General features: G+C 36.0%; 3 protein-coding genes across 3 annotated transcripts; 2 read left to right on the top strand and 1 right to left on the bottom strand.

The window, feature by feature from the left end:
- The first annotated feature begins 1,082 nt into the window (after window positions 1-1,082).
- On the top strand, window positions 1,083-2,355 carry LOC104111386 (protein VACUOLELESS GAMETOPHYTES-like). The gene has a single exon (XM_009621066.4). The coding sequence runs from the start codon at window positions 1,167-1,169 to the stop codon at window positions 2,160-2,162; it is 996 nt and encodes a 331-aa protein (XP_009619361.1). The 5' UTR covers window positions 1,083-1,166; the 3' UTR covers window positions 2,163-2,355.
- A 1,049-nt stretch (window positions 2,356-3,404) lies between these two features.
- On the bottom strand, window positions 3,405-5,564 carry LOC104111385 (large ribosomal subunit protein uL29c-like). Its single transcript, XM_009621065.4, has 2 exons — window positions 5,086-5,564; window positions 3,405-3,783 (listed from the first exon to the last, which is right to left on the bottom strand). The coding sequence occupies exons 1-2, from the start codon at window positions 5,413-5,415 to the stop codon at window positions 3,610-3,612; spliced, it is 504 nt and encodes a 167-aa protein (XP_009619360.1). The 5' UTR covers window positions 5,416-5,564; the 3' UTR covers window positions 3,405-3,609.
- Window positions 5,565-8,336: 2,772 nt separating this feature from the next.
- LOC138894144 (uncharacterized) lies at window positions 8,337-11,705 on the top strand. Its single transcript, XM_070178825.1, has 4 exons — window positions 8,337-8,900; window positions 9,110-9,532; window positions 9,642-9,955; window positions 11,024-11,705. The coding sequence occupies exons 1-4, from the start codon at window positions 8,337-8,339 to the stop codon at window positions 11,703-11,705; spliced, it is 1,983 nt and encodes a 660-aa protein (XP_070034926.1).
- Window positions 11,706-15,488: the final 3,783 nt, after the last annotated feature.

Genomic DNA, 15,488 nt, shown 5'->3' with positions numbered 1-15,488 from the left:
AAATAATAATTTTGTATCAAATTTATTTATGTTCAGGACTATGGTTTGCGATAATATAATGAATGTTATTGATAATTGTACTATTGGGTATTTGTGATAATTTTTAGAACTTGTAGGTATAAGTCATGTTTCATATTTTTCCAAAATAAATTTGGAAAATATGTTTTGAAAACTGATGTTCAAACACATTTTCATCTTCAAACCAAACTTCACCCAAATCAGATTTTTCAAAACAAATTTGAGAATTTATGGTCAAACGCTAGCTTAACTTGCGTGCCAAAAATTTGAAACCTCCTCTCATGATTTTTACCGACTTAAACGACTATTAAACCATACCCTTGGATCAATGTTTCTATTCTTTTCATTGGATAAGGCAGCTTGACGTGCCACGACTATTCCGAGAAATAGCTCTACCCACAAAATATTTATTTCTTTTTTACTTTGAGTTTCCGGTACTTGTCCAAGAAATCCACTTTTTTTAATATTGAATGAGGATGTAGAAAAGGTCTAGTCGTTAACAGAAGTTGTATCCTAGTCGACTACTGAGCTTCAACATTCCAGCCAGTTGTGATGAAGTTGCTCCTCAGCTCACTTCTACTGTTCTACATCATTATTGTTGGTTGTTTTTGGGTCCAAACTCAAAATAATTTTAATGTTATGTGGTAGTACTAGTATATTTGAAAGAGAAACATCTAATTTATTGCAGCTGAAGTCAAAACAATTGCAGATAAGCAAGTTAATATAATTGGCCAACACATCCTCATTATCCCCTTTCCATAAACCCATCCAATTATTTTTCTTTCCTTCTAATAACATTTTCTGAAATTGAACATGGATGAATACTCTTTTAATGAATCATAATTCTTAACAAAGAAAGTAGAGAACCACCAACACCCCACACCCACTGAATATCTGAAGTAAACGCCTAAAAGAATTGGTCAAAGAAGAACTAGTAAATGCTTTTTACATAACCACAAATCCTAATCAGTGACAGAAACCGTGTTGGACGTTGACTTGATCCCAAATTTTTTAAAGTCAACTAGCAGCTATTCTGTCATTAGCTACATACAGTTCATCCCCTCATCACTTCCTTTTATGACATTCAAATTTTCCAAATAGAATAATAAGAGAGGAGAATAGGAGAAAGAAGAAAAAATATCCAGAAGATGGGAAGGGTGAAATTGAACAATGATCCAACTCCAATCCTCAGACACTTCAGTCATCCACATGAATTAGAGCTATGCACCCAACTCCAAGATCTAAGCCCTTGTTCAGGATGCAGACTTCCACCATTAGGCCAAATGTACATATGCAACCCTTGCAACTTTACTCTTCATTTGAGCTGTGCTAAATTCCCACAGTTGATTACTCACCCCTCACATCCCAACCACCCTCTTAACCTCCTCCCCACGTCCAAGTACCCCGGCGGCAGATTCAACTGTGATGCCTGCAACCATCGTGGAGACGGATTCAGCTACCACTGTGGTAACTGTGAGTTTGATCTTCATGTGATCTGTGCAACTAGACCACTCAAAATCACACACCAATTGCACCAATGCTTGCTGGAACTCACCTTCAAAAATCCTTATACTGGTACCAAAGGCTTCTCTTGTGATGTATGCCGCAAGATTGGAACAAAGCAGTGGCTTTATAGATGCCCCGCTTGTGAGTTTGATGTTCATTTAGATTGTTCAACTGCTGCCCCTATACAGGTAGTTCAAGCACCCGCTTCACAGCTAACTGCCCTCCAGCACCACCATTCATTCCCGGGAGCGACTAACCAATTCCAGCAGCCAACTATGGGTACACAAGCAATGCCAAATCAATATATGCAGGCTCCTTTGGGTGTAGGCCAAGTGAGGCCAAACCAGTTGTTTCATAGTGCTAGTACAAGTGCAATTCCCCAGCAACAGTTCCAGCAGGTTCCTATAATGCAAGGACAAGTAAGGCCAAACCAGTATATGCAGCCTCCAGGGGCAAACAATGGTTTCGGGAATGGTTTGGTGAATGCAGCAATTCAAGGACTTGTAGAAGGTGCAGCTCAGCAAGTTGGTCAAACTTTCATGCAGGGAATCATAGGCGGCGGTAATAATGGTGATGGAAATGAGGGATCTTCAATCCTGGGAAGCATTTTTGGTGACTCGTCCGACACACAATACTAGAATGACATTTTTTTTCTTTCACTTTACTTGTCTGAGTAAAACAGGTCAGAGTTCGGGCTAAACATAAAACTCCGGAATGGATCACACTTTGGTGCCTTTTTTTTCCGAGAAGTAGATACATGCTTTTGTATCTTGATGCTTGTGTTGTATTCTATAATCACTTTGTCTAAATCAGAGCCATTTACTTGAACTATGCAATGTTGCACATAAGTCCTTTTAGGACTGGTTAAATGTTATTGATCTATTATTCAGAATGAAGGTGATTATTGAGAAAAGAATGAGCCAAATTTGAAAGATCCACCAGCATTTTCCTCTTTGTTAAGATGGATGGTCCTAACCCAAGATCATCTCAGAGCCAATAGTCGGGTGCTAGTGGTTTGTGGTCAGACATTTGACTTTATAGAAAGATAACCTTCTTTAAATGATAATATTTCATGGACAGGTTACCACAATCCGAGCAAACAACATAACAATCTGCATAGTATTATGTTTTCCACATTTCAATAATGCAAAGACATCTGCATTAAACAAAAGCAATTGCACTACTAGTGTTAAGCCAACTTAGTTATGAAGAAGCACAAAACAGAGAGTGAAAGAGGAGGGCAGTTGATGGAGCATTAACTGTTGACATGTTTGATTCATATCTAGGTTGCAACCTATCCAGGAGAAGAAGGCTATAGAAACTATGTATGGAGCATCTTATCTGCATAATTAAAGCAGCAAAGGAGAAAAAGAACCTATACAATTTCAGAAATATAGATCAATACTTGAGCACGAATGCATCAAGGAAACTAAAATAATGGGATGTATCACTATTTCCTTCCCATAAGTGAAGAACAGTTCCACAAAGAAACAGCTTTTAACTATTGTCCAATTTCCAATAGCAGCATAAGGTCTAGAATCTACTTCATACTTCTAATTCTGAAGTTTAAGCCAACTTTGCCATTTATTCCCCTATTTGAAACACTTATTTCTTACTTTTGTGAGAAACTCACCCATATTAGCCACCAACATATAATCTTTCTAGTCAAGTTAAATCAACTTTGACAGAGCGGATATTAGTCTTTTCACCAAACTATCTTTGCTTAGAGTTAAGTGAAGTTTTCTTCAGCCCAGCCTTGTATTTTGCTACTTGTTCTTCCCCGGAGGGTGAAATAGTTCAGATTAGAGGAATCTTCTAGCTGATATTTCGTGGCAGCCATAATTGGAGTTTCAGAAAAATGAAATTAAGAGAACTTGGTAGAAACATAAACAGATTTCACCATTCAGGTGCGTGAAGCAAAATGACACCATCCTCGGTGATTGAGAACATAGTAAGAATGATCGCAAATAAAGTTGGTTTTGAACAAAAACTCAGGATTAGTTATAGACTATACGTACGGGGAAGCAAGAGGAGAATCCAAAAAAGAAAAAATAACATTTGCCTGCTGATTTAAGTATCTTAAAATCAGGCAGATTCCTTAGCTTCTGCTGCTGCCTCCTCCTCTTGTAGCTTCTTCAAAGAGGGGGGTGGTCTAGGGATAATGCTTTTCTTCCATTTCCGGTCAAGCTTCCTGGATATCCTCTTGTTAATCCCTTCTTCAAGCTCTCTCTCCCGTTTAACCGTAAGCATCCTAGCAATCTAAAAAATTGTGTAAACCCACATCAAAGTGAAGGAAAATCAGACCAAGTAAATCTATGAAGAAAAGTAACCTGCAATTACTAAAGAACAGGAAATGGGAAAATGAATATGATTATACTGATAAATGGACCTTGGGCCTAACTCAACCCCAAAAGCTAGCTTATGAGGTGAGGATTGCCCAAGACCATATAAGAAGACCAAAGACCTCAAATCCCTCCGATGTGGGACAACTCAACATATACATTCATGAGTAATGTCAAAAAAAGAATAGGAAATAACGCATAATACATATTGGTACAAACATTTAAGACAAGTTTTTGAACAACATTGAAACCCCCTTAAGCTGGCTAAGCTACTGATTGTGGTCATCTGCTCTCGCTGAATGAATCTATTGAGATAGAAAATTCTGATGTTGTCTCACATAAATTTTGAATTCATTGTATCGAGTAAATAGATGCAATTCAAATTTACTTTCATCTTAAGTTAGACTCACAACTACTTACCAAAAAAATAAAATAAAATTAAGACTCACAACAAGATGCAGCGGTTTCATAACATTGTTAAATTCACAGGAACATCTACAACCAACTAAGTTTCCTTAAAATAGCTTAAGCAAACACAAACAGAGGAGTAATTGTTTCCCCTAGGAGGTAATCTAATGCCACAATGCAACTATCAGTCAGAAATTTTTAGCACTATGTCTTGACCAAACACAAGCAGCTTGTGAAGCTCTCCTTCACCGAGTTAATTGTCTAAGATGCTCGTAACCTTAAGATTCCAAATCCTGTAAATGTCAGCCAAAGAACACTTTTTTATAACCGACAAATCCTCGAGGGAAAGTGGAGCACGGTTCAAAACCTCTAGCCTTCTCCATTTAAATACCAGGTTTTTGTTTATAGCAAGGGTTCGAACCCATAACGCGACCCTAACCCACACATCACATGTTGTGCTTTTACCATTAGAGCAAAGCCCCGTGGGCAAATGTAGACCAAAGAATTTTGAGCTAAATCATTATAGTGAATTATAGACAGAATAGGTTACGGCATTGATTAGACAACAGTATAGACATCCATATCCCTCAACTATTCCCTATTTTTGCAGTAGACTTTTACCAGTGACACTTACTCGTCTTTGCTTAATCAAAGGCAAATATTATGTCCTCCAGCTATTTTCAGTGCTTGCTGTAAGACACAAAGTAAATGTATATCTACAGTGAACTGCTTTAATTAAAATTTGATTCCGGTTTCACTCAGAAAAAAAGGCGCAAATAAAAAAGCAAAATTAGAGAAACGTAGAGAGTACCCTTTTGCGCATTCGAAGAAACTCGCTGGACTTAAACTCATTTCTGGCCGACCTCTGAAGACGAAGCATGAAGAGCTCTCCTTTGAGGTCTACAATCTCTTCCTGAAGCTCTTCAGTAGTTTTAGTTCTAATTTCCTTCAATTCCTCTTCCCTCTTTGCCATTTTCACCATCAAAGACGAACAAGAGTGAGTGGTCCTGATTGTGGACGCGCTTAGTGCACGCGCCGGAGAGGCTTGAGCAATTCGAATGCCATGGAAGGAGGACTTGGAGAGGTTAATTTTCGGAATGAAGGTAGCACCACAAGGCGAGGCTATGGAGAGGCTCATCATCCTTTCTGATGTTCTGCTGCTGGGAATAACGGGTTTTTACTTTCAGGATAGAATTATTATAATTTCATTTCTTTCTTTTTTTTTCGAGTGACAGGATATGGAGCAATTTGATTTATCCGCAACCCACTTTTTCTTTTTTGGTTTCATATGACCAGCAAAATTAAACGGCATGTATCCATTTATGTTTTTTACGGTCTTAGTGAAATATCTCTATTTTTCACTTGAACAGACACAATTTTTAATATTTAAAGCTTGAAATTCTTATTTGGTGGTAGAAAGTAGAAGGTTAATAATTTATTATTTATTAAAAATATTGATATTTATGCTTATATTTTTAGTTCAAACAACGATTTAGTGATTTACTTTTAAAAACTCAAAATTTCATTCTTGGATCTTATAAAGTATTGAAGAAGATAAAATTGGTCTTTTTGATTTGGTATTATTTGACTAAATTGGCGAGTGAAGATTGTTTGTATTGCAATTTGAAAACTTTATTTGAAATTTGAGATCATTTAGAGCATAGTTAAGGTGGTTTGATCGAAATTGAAATTGCAAATTCGATAAACTTTTTGTTAAAACAATATGTCAATCGGGTAGATTTCGATGAACAACTTAACACACATATATATAGTAAATATAGCATAAACTCTACTCCAGTAGAGAAATTCCTAAAGAGCAAAATCATACAAACCTGGTAGAGTGCTCTATTGGGGTTGAAAGTCCTATACTTTGGTATGTCCAGGGATGACATATCATTTTTTTTAAAATTAACATCCAGCAACTGGGTACTGAATATAACCAAGGCAAATAGTGTTTATAACATAGGCCATCTGCCTTCAAAAGATTGACTGAAGCACCTGCTCTTTCCGGTCAACATATACAAAATTTACTTTGACGAATAACTTAACAAATAGGTAGAATAAATATAGTATAAACTCTATCAATCCGATCGAGAAATGCTGCAGAGCAATAACTATGTCGGCGGTCTAGTTTTTAAACACAACCAATTTTGAGGACATTCGGCTAAGACTAACCTCTTACGGTGTCATTCCTGTCAATCTTGCTACGACCAATACTCATTTGAGGCCCAAATAATTTGGATTTGTGACACGCAATACTTATCAAAGAAAAGTGTTCTTTTTTAGAAATTTTATTTATTTACAGAATTAGAATCCAATATTTCTAACTAAGAGTGGAGTAATTCTTTTCATCCCACCACAACACTTAGGAGCCATTTGATTTGATGTATACAAAAAATAATCATGGTATAAAGGAGCTGCAAATTTGTATAATGTTTGGTCTACTTTTCTATTCATGTATAGTTAATCCTTGTATAAAATTATAGACCAATTTTGATATAACTTGATATCACTATTAACATGGAATAACTAATTTATGCATAAGTTGTATGTGGATAAAATATCAACACGGCAATATTATCCTTATCTTTTTTCTATAGGCCTATAGAAGTCAAGCATTCAAGGGTATAATTGTAAACTTATTTTTTAAGTTTAAAAAATAAGTAAATATTTTCAATGATATCTTGCACATTCAATTTTATTGCATTGAACTAAATATTCAGTAAGAAATAATCTCTGGATTACTAATTTATATGTTACTAATTTTTGCATTATTAATCCCTACATTATAATCCATGTGTAACTTATTTTCTAATCAAACGACCCCTTAGTTGTTGCAATCGCTAATTTAAGGTTGAGGAATAACTAAACATAGTACTATTCTTGGGAATGTCAATTTTCAAGCCACAACATTCCATATGATGTTCTTGGTTTTGTAGAAAGGTTACACAAAGATTGTTCTTCCTATGGTTATTTTTAATTATTCATTATGGATTTTCTAGTGAAGAATTAACCCAAATAGCCGCTCACCCTACTATTTAAACTAAAAATAGTCAGTGAATGTATAATATATGCATAATTTATGTATTACATATGTATAATTGTGTATAATCAATGTATAATCTATGTATATGGCTAGAAAAAATAAACAATTAATATGACCAGCTATTTGTGTAAAAATCCCTTTTGTATTCCTCTTAAGAAATGATAAATAAAGTATATTTTTTACCATAATACTCATAATAAGGATAGCATTTTAAAAAGTTTTGAAAAATAATTTGGAGAATAAGTAGTTAATGTTAAGGGTAAAATACATAAAATTATTTTTATTCTCTTAATTTGCTAAAATGACCAAGTAAAAAAATATTTTTAGTATAGTGGACAAATAAAAGTGAAAGGAGAAAATATTTTTTTTATTTTAATAGTATTAATTAGATAGACATGAAATGTAATATTCGATTTATATTGTGTTAATGATAGCAGAAAAATTGTTAAAGCAAAATGTTGGAATTTTAGTTTGATTGATAAAAGTCACACTAAAATTTAAATATCGACTAGTTCAATTTGAATTCTTGAAAATCAAATATAAATTGAATATATAGTGTTAAACATTTGACACGTCGCAAAATAGTGTTATACAAATAAAGAAAATGTAGATGATGTATTATAAAGTAAACACTAAAATATTCAGTGCATATACATGTGAGTTTAGGAGTACTTGTTGAACTGAGGTTAGGGTACTAGAGGTAGTTTCCTTGGTTATTGAGTTGTAACCTAAAAACTACTCTTTGAAGTTAATGGAGATTTAGAGAAAATCCTACTGGATAGGCCGTGGTTTTTACTCCCTTGAGCAAGGAGGTTTTCCACGTAAAAATCTCTGTGTTGATTACTTTTCCGCAATTATTCTTGTCTGAGTGTGCTAAACTAGTTCGAAGGACCAGGTTCTTTGAAAACGTAAAAATCAGGCAAGACACAATTCAACCCCCTTTCTTGTGTCTAAAATAACAATTGGTATCATAGTAGGTTCTTTCATAAAAGGCTAACACCTTGAAAGGATCTACAATGGCTGCACCACCAGATGCTCAAGAAGGACAATCAATCGTTAGGGCACCATTGTTTAATGGAAAATACTATGGATGGTGGAAGGAAATGATGTGTGATTTCTTGGAAGGAGAAAACCTGGAACTCTGGGATATCGTTGAAAAGGGACCAAAAATTCCAATATTATTTGATGACAAGGGTGTCCCTACTGGACCAAAGCCAAGAGAAAAATACTCTGAGGAAGTTGTCAAAGGAATTCAAAAGAATGCCAAAGCTAAGAAGATCTTAATTTGTGCAATTGGCCCTGATGAATACAACAAAATATCTGCATGCAGAGATGCAAAAGCTATATGGGACGTCCAACAGTGTGCTCATGAAGGGACCTCTCAAGTGAAGCAGTTAAAGATTGAAGTGCTAACTAGGCAATATAAACTGTTCAAGATTAAAGATGGGGAAACTATCCTGGAGATGCATACCAGGCTCACTGCCATTATCAACGAATTAATATCTCTTGAACAAGTTATTTCCCGCAACCAAAATATGAGAAAAACTCTGAGCATACTACCTTCTTCACGAGACAACAAAGTAAATTCAATTATTGAATCAAAGAATCTGAATGCAATGAATCTTGATGATATGATTGGAAATCTGAACCCTACGAGCTAAAGCTCAATCAGGATCGCCTAGATCGACAAGTTGCTGAACCTTGCAAGACCAAGAACCTGGTGCTTAAGACAACCCACAAACAAGACGCTGAAGAAGATGATATGGCATTGCTGACTTGACGCTTTCAGAAAGCAATAAGGAAAGGTGGTTTCTTGAAAAAGGGTAGCTCATCAAAACCAAAAAATGTGGAGAAGAACAATAATAATAATAGTGATGATGGCTGCTACAAATGTGGAAAGAAAGACCAGTTCATCAACGACTGTCCTCTATGGGAACTTGAGTGGAAAAAGAATAATTTCGATAAGGAAAAGCAACAGAATAAAGATGGGGTTCCTAGACGAAGAATGACAAATAAGGAAATGGACAAAATTATGAAAAAGAAAATGGCTGCCATCCAGTCATCCTCAATTGATAAGACTGATGACGATGATGTAAGTGAAGATGAGGATCAGTCACTAATGGCCAAAGAGCATAGTGATTCAGAATCAGAATATATTTTGGCATTGATGGGAAATTCAGACTCTGACGCTGATGAGGAAGAAGAACCTGAGGTAAGAATTCAAGACATTAAAGACAAAATTCACACCTACTCTAAAAATAAACTGATTTTGTTGTCAGGTGTCTTAATTGATTCATATCAAAAACTTTCTTGAAAATGAGCAATTGATATCTGAGTATGCATCACTTAGACTTGAACACAAAGATTTAGAAATAAGTAGAGAAAATCTTGATGTCATTGTAGTGGATCTCAAGGACCAGATTCTTGTGTTAGAAGATGAAAAGGCTGTCTTAGAAACTGAAAATAATAGATTGCTTAGTGCACCAAATAAAGGTAAGGATCTAGCCACTAACATTCAGAAGAAACTAGAAAGTGAACTAAAAAAAACCAATAACAAACTTCTAGCTGAATCTGAAAAGGCTAGGATACTTCAAGAAAATCTAGATAAGGCTAAGTTTGAATTAAAAAAGAACTTGTACTAGACCAGGTCTTCTTAGATAATATTCAAGATGCATGAAAACCACAGTAACAATAAAAAGGTTCTAGGACATACTAAGGTTAAAACTCCTTATAACCCTCATAGCAAGTATGTGGACATTCCTGATAATCGCCTATGCACTCAATGTGAAAAAAACGGACGCTTCATGGAAACATGCCCATTCAAAATCAAAGCAAGCCTAAACAATGTTGCATATGTTGAGAAAAGGAAATCAATGAAACATGGTCCTTCGCAGAAGGTTAATAAACTACCAGGATAGACTAAAAAGAATGTTATTCATCTTTTTACTCAAAGAAACAGACCCAAGCTAACCTGGGTTCTTAAAAATTAACCCATGAATGTTTTTGCAAGCTAGGGTGAGAGGAAGCAAGAATTGGTGGTATGTTGACAGTGCTTGCTCCCGCCACTTGACCGGAAATAGAAATAATTTCCTCTCACTAAGAGCCTATGAAGGAGGGAGTGTGAGCTTTAAAAATGGCAAAAAGGGAAACATAATCTCATAGGTAAGGTTGGTTAGTCCCACTCTCATGTTATAGATAATGTGTACTATATCAAAGAATTGAAGCACAGTTTACTAAGTGTATCTCAAATGTGTGACAAAGGGAACCGGGTTCTTTTTACTTCCATAAGATGTTTGGTGTCAAATAAAAACTCTGGAAACCTGGTTCTCAAAGGAAAAAGGCATAAAAATGTTTACAAAGCTGATTTCATGTCTGCACCTGAAAATGAACTTTGATGTCTTAGTGCACTAGATACTAATTCCTTCCTATAGCACAAAAGACTAGGGAATGTCAGCTTCTATATGCTGAACAAGCTAATTACCAAGGACCTGGTACTAGGGTTTCCCAAGTCGAAATTCAAGGAAGATAAAGTTTGTGATGCATGTGTAAAAAGTAAGCAGGTCAGGTCTACATTTAAATCTAAAAAGCTAGTAAGTACCTCTAGACCTTTGGAACTACTTCACATGGACTAATGTGGACCAATGAGGGTTCAAAGTAGATGAGGTAAGAGATATGTGTTTGTAATTGTTGATGATTATTCTAGATTTATATGGAATATATTTCTTGCAAGTAAAGATGAAACTTTCGATATGTTTGTTACTTTTGTGAAGAAACTGCAAAGAAAGATGAACAATCATGTAGTTAGCATTAGATCTGACCGTGGAACTGAATTTGAAAATGCTAACTTCCTTGAATTCTGCAATAAAAATGGTATTGATCATAATTTCTCTGCCCCTAAAACACCACAACAAAATAGTATTGTTGGGAAAAATAAAACTCTAGAGGACATGGCCAGAACCATGTTAATTAGTAGTGGTATTCCTAAGACCTTCTGGGCTGAAGCTGTAAACAATGCATATTATATTATAAATAGATGCATGATTAGGACAATAATTGAGAAGAACCCCTATGAGTTACTAAAAGGCAGAAAACCAAATGTAACACACCTAAGAACCTTTAGAAGCAAGTGTTTTGTACATAATAATGGGAAAGAGGCTCTAGGAAAGTTTGATGCTAAGAGTGATGAGTGTATCTTCCTAGGTTATTCACCACAAAGTAAGGTCTATAAGGTTTATAACAAAATAACAAAATGCGTTAAAGAAAGCATTCATGTTATCTTTGATGAATCTAACCTTTTGGATGAGAAAGGTACACAAGTTGTTGATGATGGTGAGTTTGGCCCAGCTGAAAATCATGAGGAGAAAATAAACCATGAAGTACTATAAGCTGCTGCAGGACATGAACTAGGTCCTTTGGAAACAGCTCAGGAGGTATCACAAAAAGGGGGGGGGGGATAGCACAAAAGATTCAAGGTGAAACTGCAGCACCTGCTATCCCTGCTAAACATGAAGAGAACACTGAGAATCAAAGATCTCATGTAGGGGTTTGAAATATCAAAGCTCCCATCCTCTGACAAATGTGATCACCCCAGTTGACTCTGTAATGGTAACAAGGTCAAAATTTAGGAATATGCCTTCTCAGCATACCTATCCATGGTAAAGCGTAAGAACAATAAAGAAGCTCTTGGAGATGCAGATTGGATAGTGACCATGCATGAAGAACTAAATCAGTTTGAATGAAATAAAGTTTGGCACATGGTTCCCAGCCCAAACGACAGAACAGTTATTGGAACCAGGTGGGTGTTTAGGAACAAGCTGGATGATCAAGGGAATATTACCAGAAATAAAGCTAGATTGCTTGTGTAAGACTATAATCAAGAAGAAGGAATTGACTACGATGAAATATTTGCTCCTGTGGCCAGGATAGAGGCAATTCGAATTCTTATTGCGTTTGCATCATACAAGGGTTTCAAACTATATCAAATGGATATCAAGAGTGCTTTCCCGAATGGATACTTGAAGGAAGAAGTGTTTGTTCGACATCCCTAGGTTTTGAAAGTCACGAGTTTTCAGACTATGTGTACAAGTTAGCCAAGGCATTGTATGGGGTTAAAACATGCTCCAAGAGCATGGTATAAAAGACTATCAAAATTCTTCCCGGAGAACGGGTTCTCACGGGGCAAAATTGATAACACATTATTTTTATTAAAAAGTGGTAAGAACCTACTGATAGTGCAAATATATATTGATGACATCATCTTTGGAGCCACAAATGAATCTCTTTGTAATGGATTTGCTGAACTCATGGGAAGTGAATTTGAAATAAGTATGATGGAAGAACTAACTTTTTTTCTTGGATTCCAAGTTAAGTAGACAAAGAAAGGAACTATGATACACTAACAGAAGTACATCAAGGAGTTGCTCAAAAGGTTTGATATGGACAATGCTAAAATAATTGATACTCCTGTTGCTACAACAACCAGATTGGATGTAGATGAATCAGGTACTCTTGTTGATGAAAAGAAGTACAGAGGTATGATAGGTTCCCTACTCTACTTGACTGCAGGTAGACCTGACATTATGTACAGTGTGGGGATGTGTACAAGGTTCCAATCTAGTCCAAAAGAATCACATTTGAAGGCCGTTAAAAGAATTTTAAGATATCTTAAGGGCACTTAAGACCTAGTTCTTTGGTATCCCATAGGAGACTCCTACGAATTGATTGGTTATGCTGATGCTGACTACACTGGATACCTGGTAGACATGAAAAGCACATCAGGAATGGCTCGCTTTCATGGATCATGTCTAATTTCATGGGCATCCAAGAAACAAAATTTTGTAGCCTTATCAACTAATGAAGCTGAGTATGTAGCTATTGCATCATTGTCACGACTCAAAACCCACTATAGGCTGTGATGACGTCCAACGTCGCCGTTAGGCAAGCCAACGGTGAACTATTACGTTAATTATTCATTTTATTACTTTTAAAATTATAAATTTTATTAAGTAAGGAAATTTACACCTTTAAAATCACGTGTACATACATAACTAGTAATGCATAAAAATAAAAGGTGATAATAATATGCAAATCCGTAAGCATCAACTAGAATATCGAAAAACCCAGTGTCACAAGTGCATGAGCATTTACTAAGGAATACAATAATAATACATCATATGTCTGGAATGTAAATAAGACAGGATAAAGTAAATGGTACGATGGAGACTCTGTGGGCTGCGATACGTAGCCTGAAATGCAGTTCACTATAAAGTCTCATTTGCAGTTGTGCCTACGCGCCAATATGTCCACCAAATGAACCTGTCACATCCTGCACATTTAGTGCAGAAGTGCAGCATGAGTATGTAAATCAACGCGTACCTAGTAAGTATCTAGCCTAACCCCAGAGAAGTAGTGACGAGGGATCGACATCGACACTTACTACTGGTCCAATAAATCAGTATGATAAATCATAAACATATATGAAGCATAACAGTAGCAGTGAGGTACAACCAGTAACTAACATGATCTTTCAAAATTTCTTTTAACGATATAAATTTCTCAATCTCGTATCCTATCTAAATAGCTCAGAAAATATCAATTTCCAATATCAAACAGATAAGGAATACCATATAAAATGCCAGGCATCAGTGGAAGGATAATCTCGTGAATATTCGGGCTGCTATCAATATAATACACGATTATGCCGAGGTCATACGACCCGATCCAGAGTGGTGTGTACACTGCTGAGGGTTGACCGACACGAACCAGAGATGCATCTCAATATACTGCCGAGACATTCGGCCCGCTCCACAAGAAAGGAAGGTACTTATCAAATTTACGAGACACATGCTTACAATACAAGTACAGGAGCATAAAGTGAATATAACCTTTACCGTTTCTCAAATAATTTGCCAACAACTCAAGATGATAAAACTCGGCCTAATATATATATATATATATATATATATATATATATATATATATATATATATATATATATATATATATATTTCTATATCAATTTCAATTATAAATTTGATTAATTAAGCTAACAAATGGAGTTCAAATAATTCAAATATTACATGATAGAATCCTGAGTCTACCCGGACATGAACATGCTTTAGCTACGTACGGACTCTCGACATCTCGTGCGTATGTAGCACCCACAACTAGTAACACATAACAATTACATCATCTAGGGGGTGGCTTCCCCCTCACATGGTTAGGCATGAGACTTACCTCACTTCGAAGTTCCATAACCAGCTCCAATTCCTATCTAACTCTTCAATTCAAAGCCAAACGATCCGAAACTAATCAAACAATGTTCTAATCAATCAAAATATACTCCAAATGTGTATAATTTAACAATTTATAATAATTTCCAACTCCACTCGAAAAGTCAACCCTCGAGCCCATGTACCCGAATTCCAAAACTTCTTGAAGATAATCATTACCCATAATACTACGAACTCAAATATATAGTTTATTCCTAATTCCATGTCCAATTTTATGGTAAAAATTCAAAAATACCAAATTCTAGGTTTTCTTCAAAATTCCACAATTTCTACAAAATCTCATGTTTAAATCCTTGTAATTAACTAGCATTATATGGGAATTATTTACCTTGCCGTAGATGACGAAAGTCTCCCCTTGAAAAATTCCAAAAATCGCCCACCCAAGTGAAAATGAGAGAGAAATGAACCAAATCTCATATAAAAATAAAGTCTGCCCAGGCCCACTCTTCTTCGCATTCGCGACCACCTTATCGCGTTCGCGATGCCCAACTGCCCCTTCCCTTCGCGTTCGCGACCTCCAAGTCGTGTTCGCGTAGGTTGCCTCAGCTCTTCTCCGTGTTTGCAACCTCTATGTCGCATTCGCGATGAGCAAATCCCAGCAACCCAAAAATTCTTCTTCGTGAACGCGTGAGACCCTTCATGTTTGCAAAGAACAAAACCAAACACCAACACCAGCAGCTGCAAAACAAGGAAAAATAGTCTGAAACCACTCCGAATTACACCCGAGGCCCCCGGGTCCCCATACAATCACACCAACCAGTCCCAAACCATAACACGAACCTGATCGAGGCCTCATATCACGCCAGACAATATCAAAACAATAAAATCGACGATCAAAACCTTCCTCTCAACTTTCAAACATTCAAATTTCAACGA

The sequence above is a fragment of the Nicotiana tomentosiformis genome, chromosome 6, assembly GCF_000390325.3.
Source record: "Nicotiana tomentosiformis chromosome 6, ASM39032v3, whole genome shotgun sequence".
NCBI lineage: Eukaryota > Viridiplantae > Streptophyta > Magnoliopsida > Solanales > Solanaceae > Nicotiana > Nicotiana tomentosiformis.
Note: the sequence above shows the minus strand (reverse complement) of the source record. Positions and strands in the feature narration are given on the sequence as shown.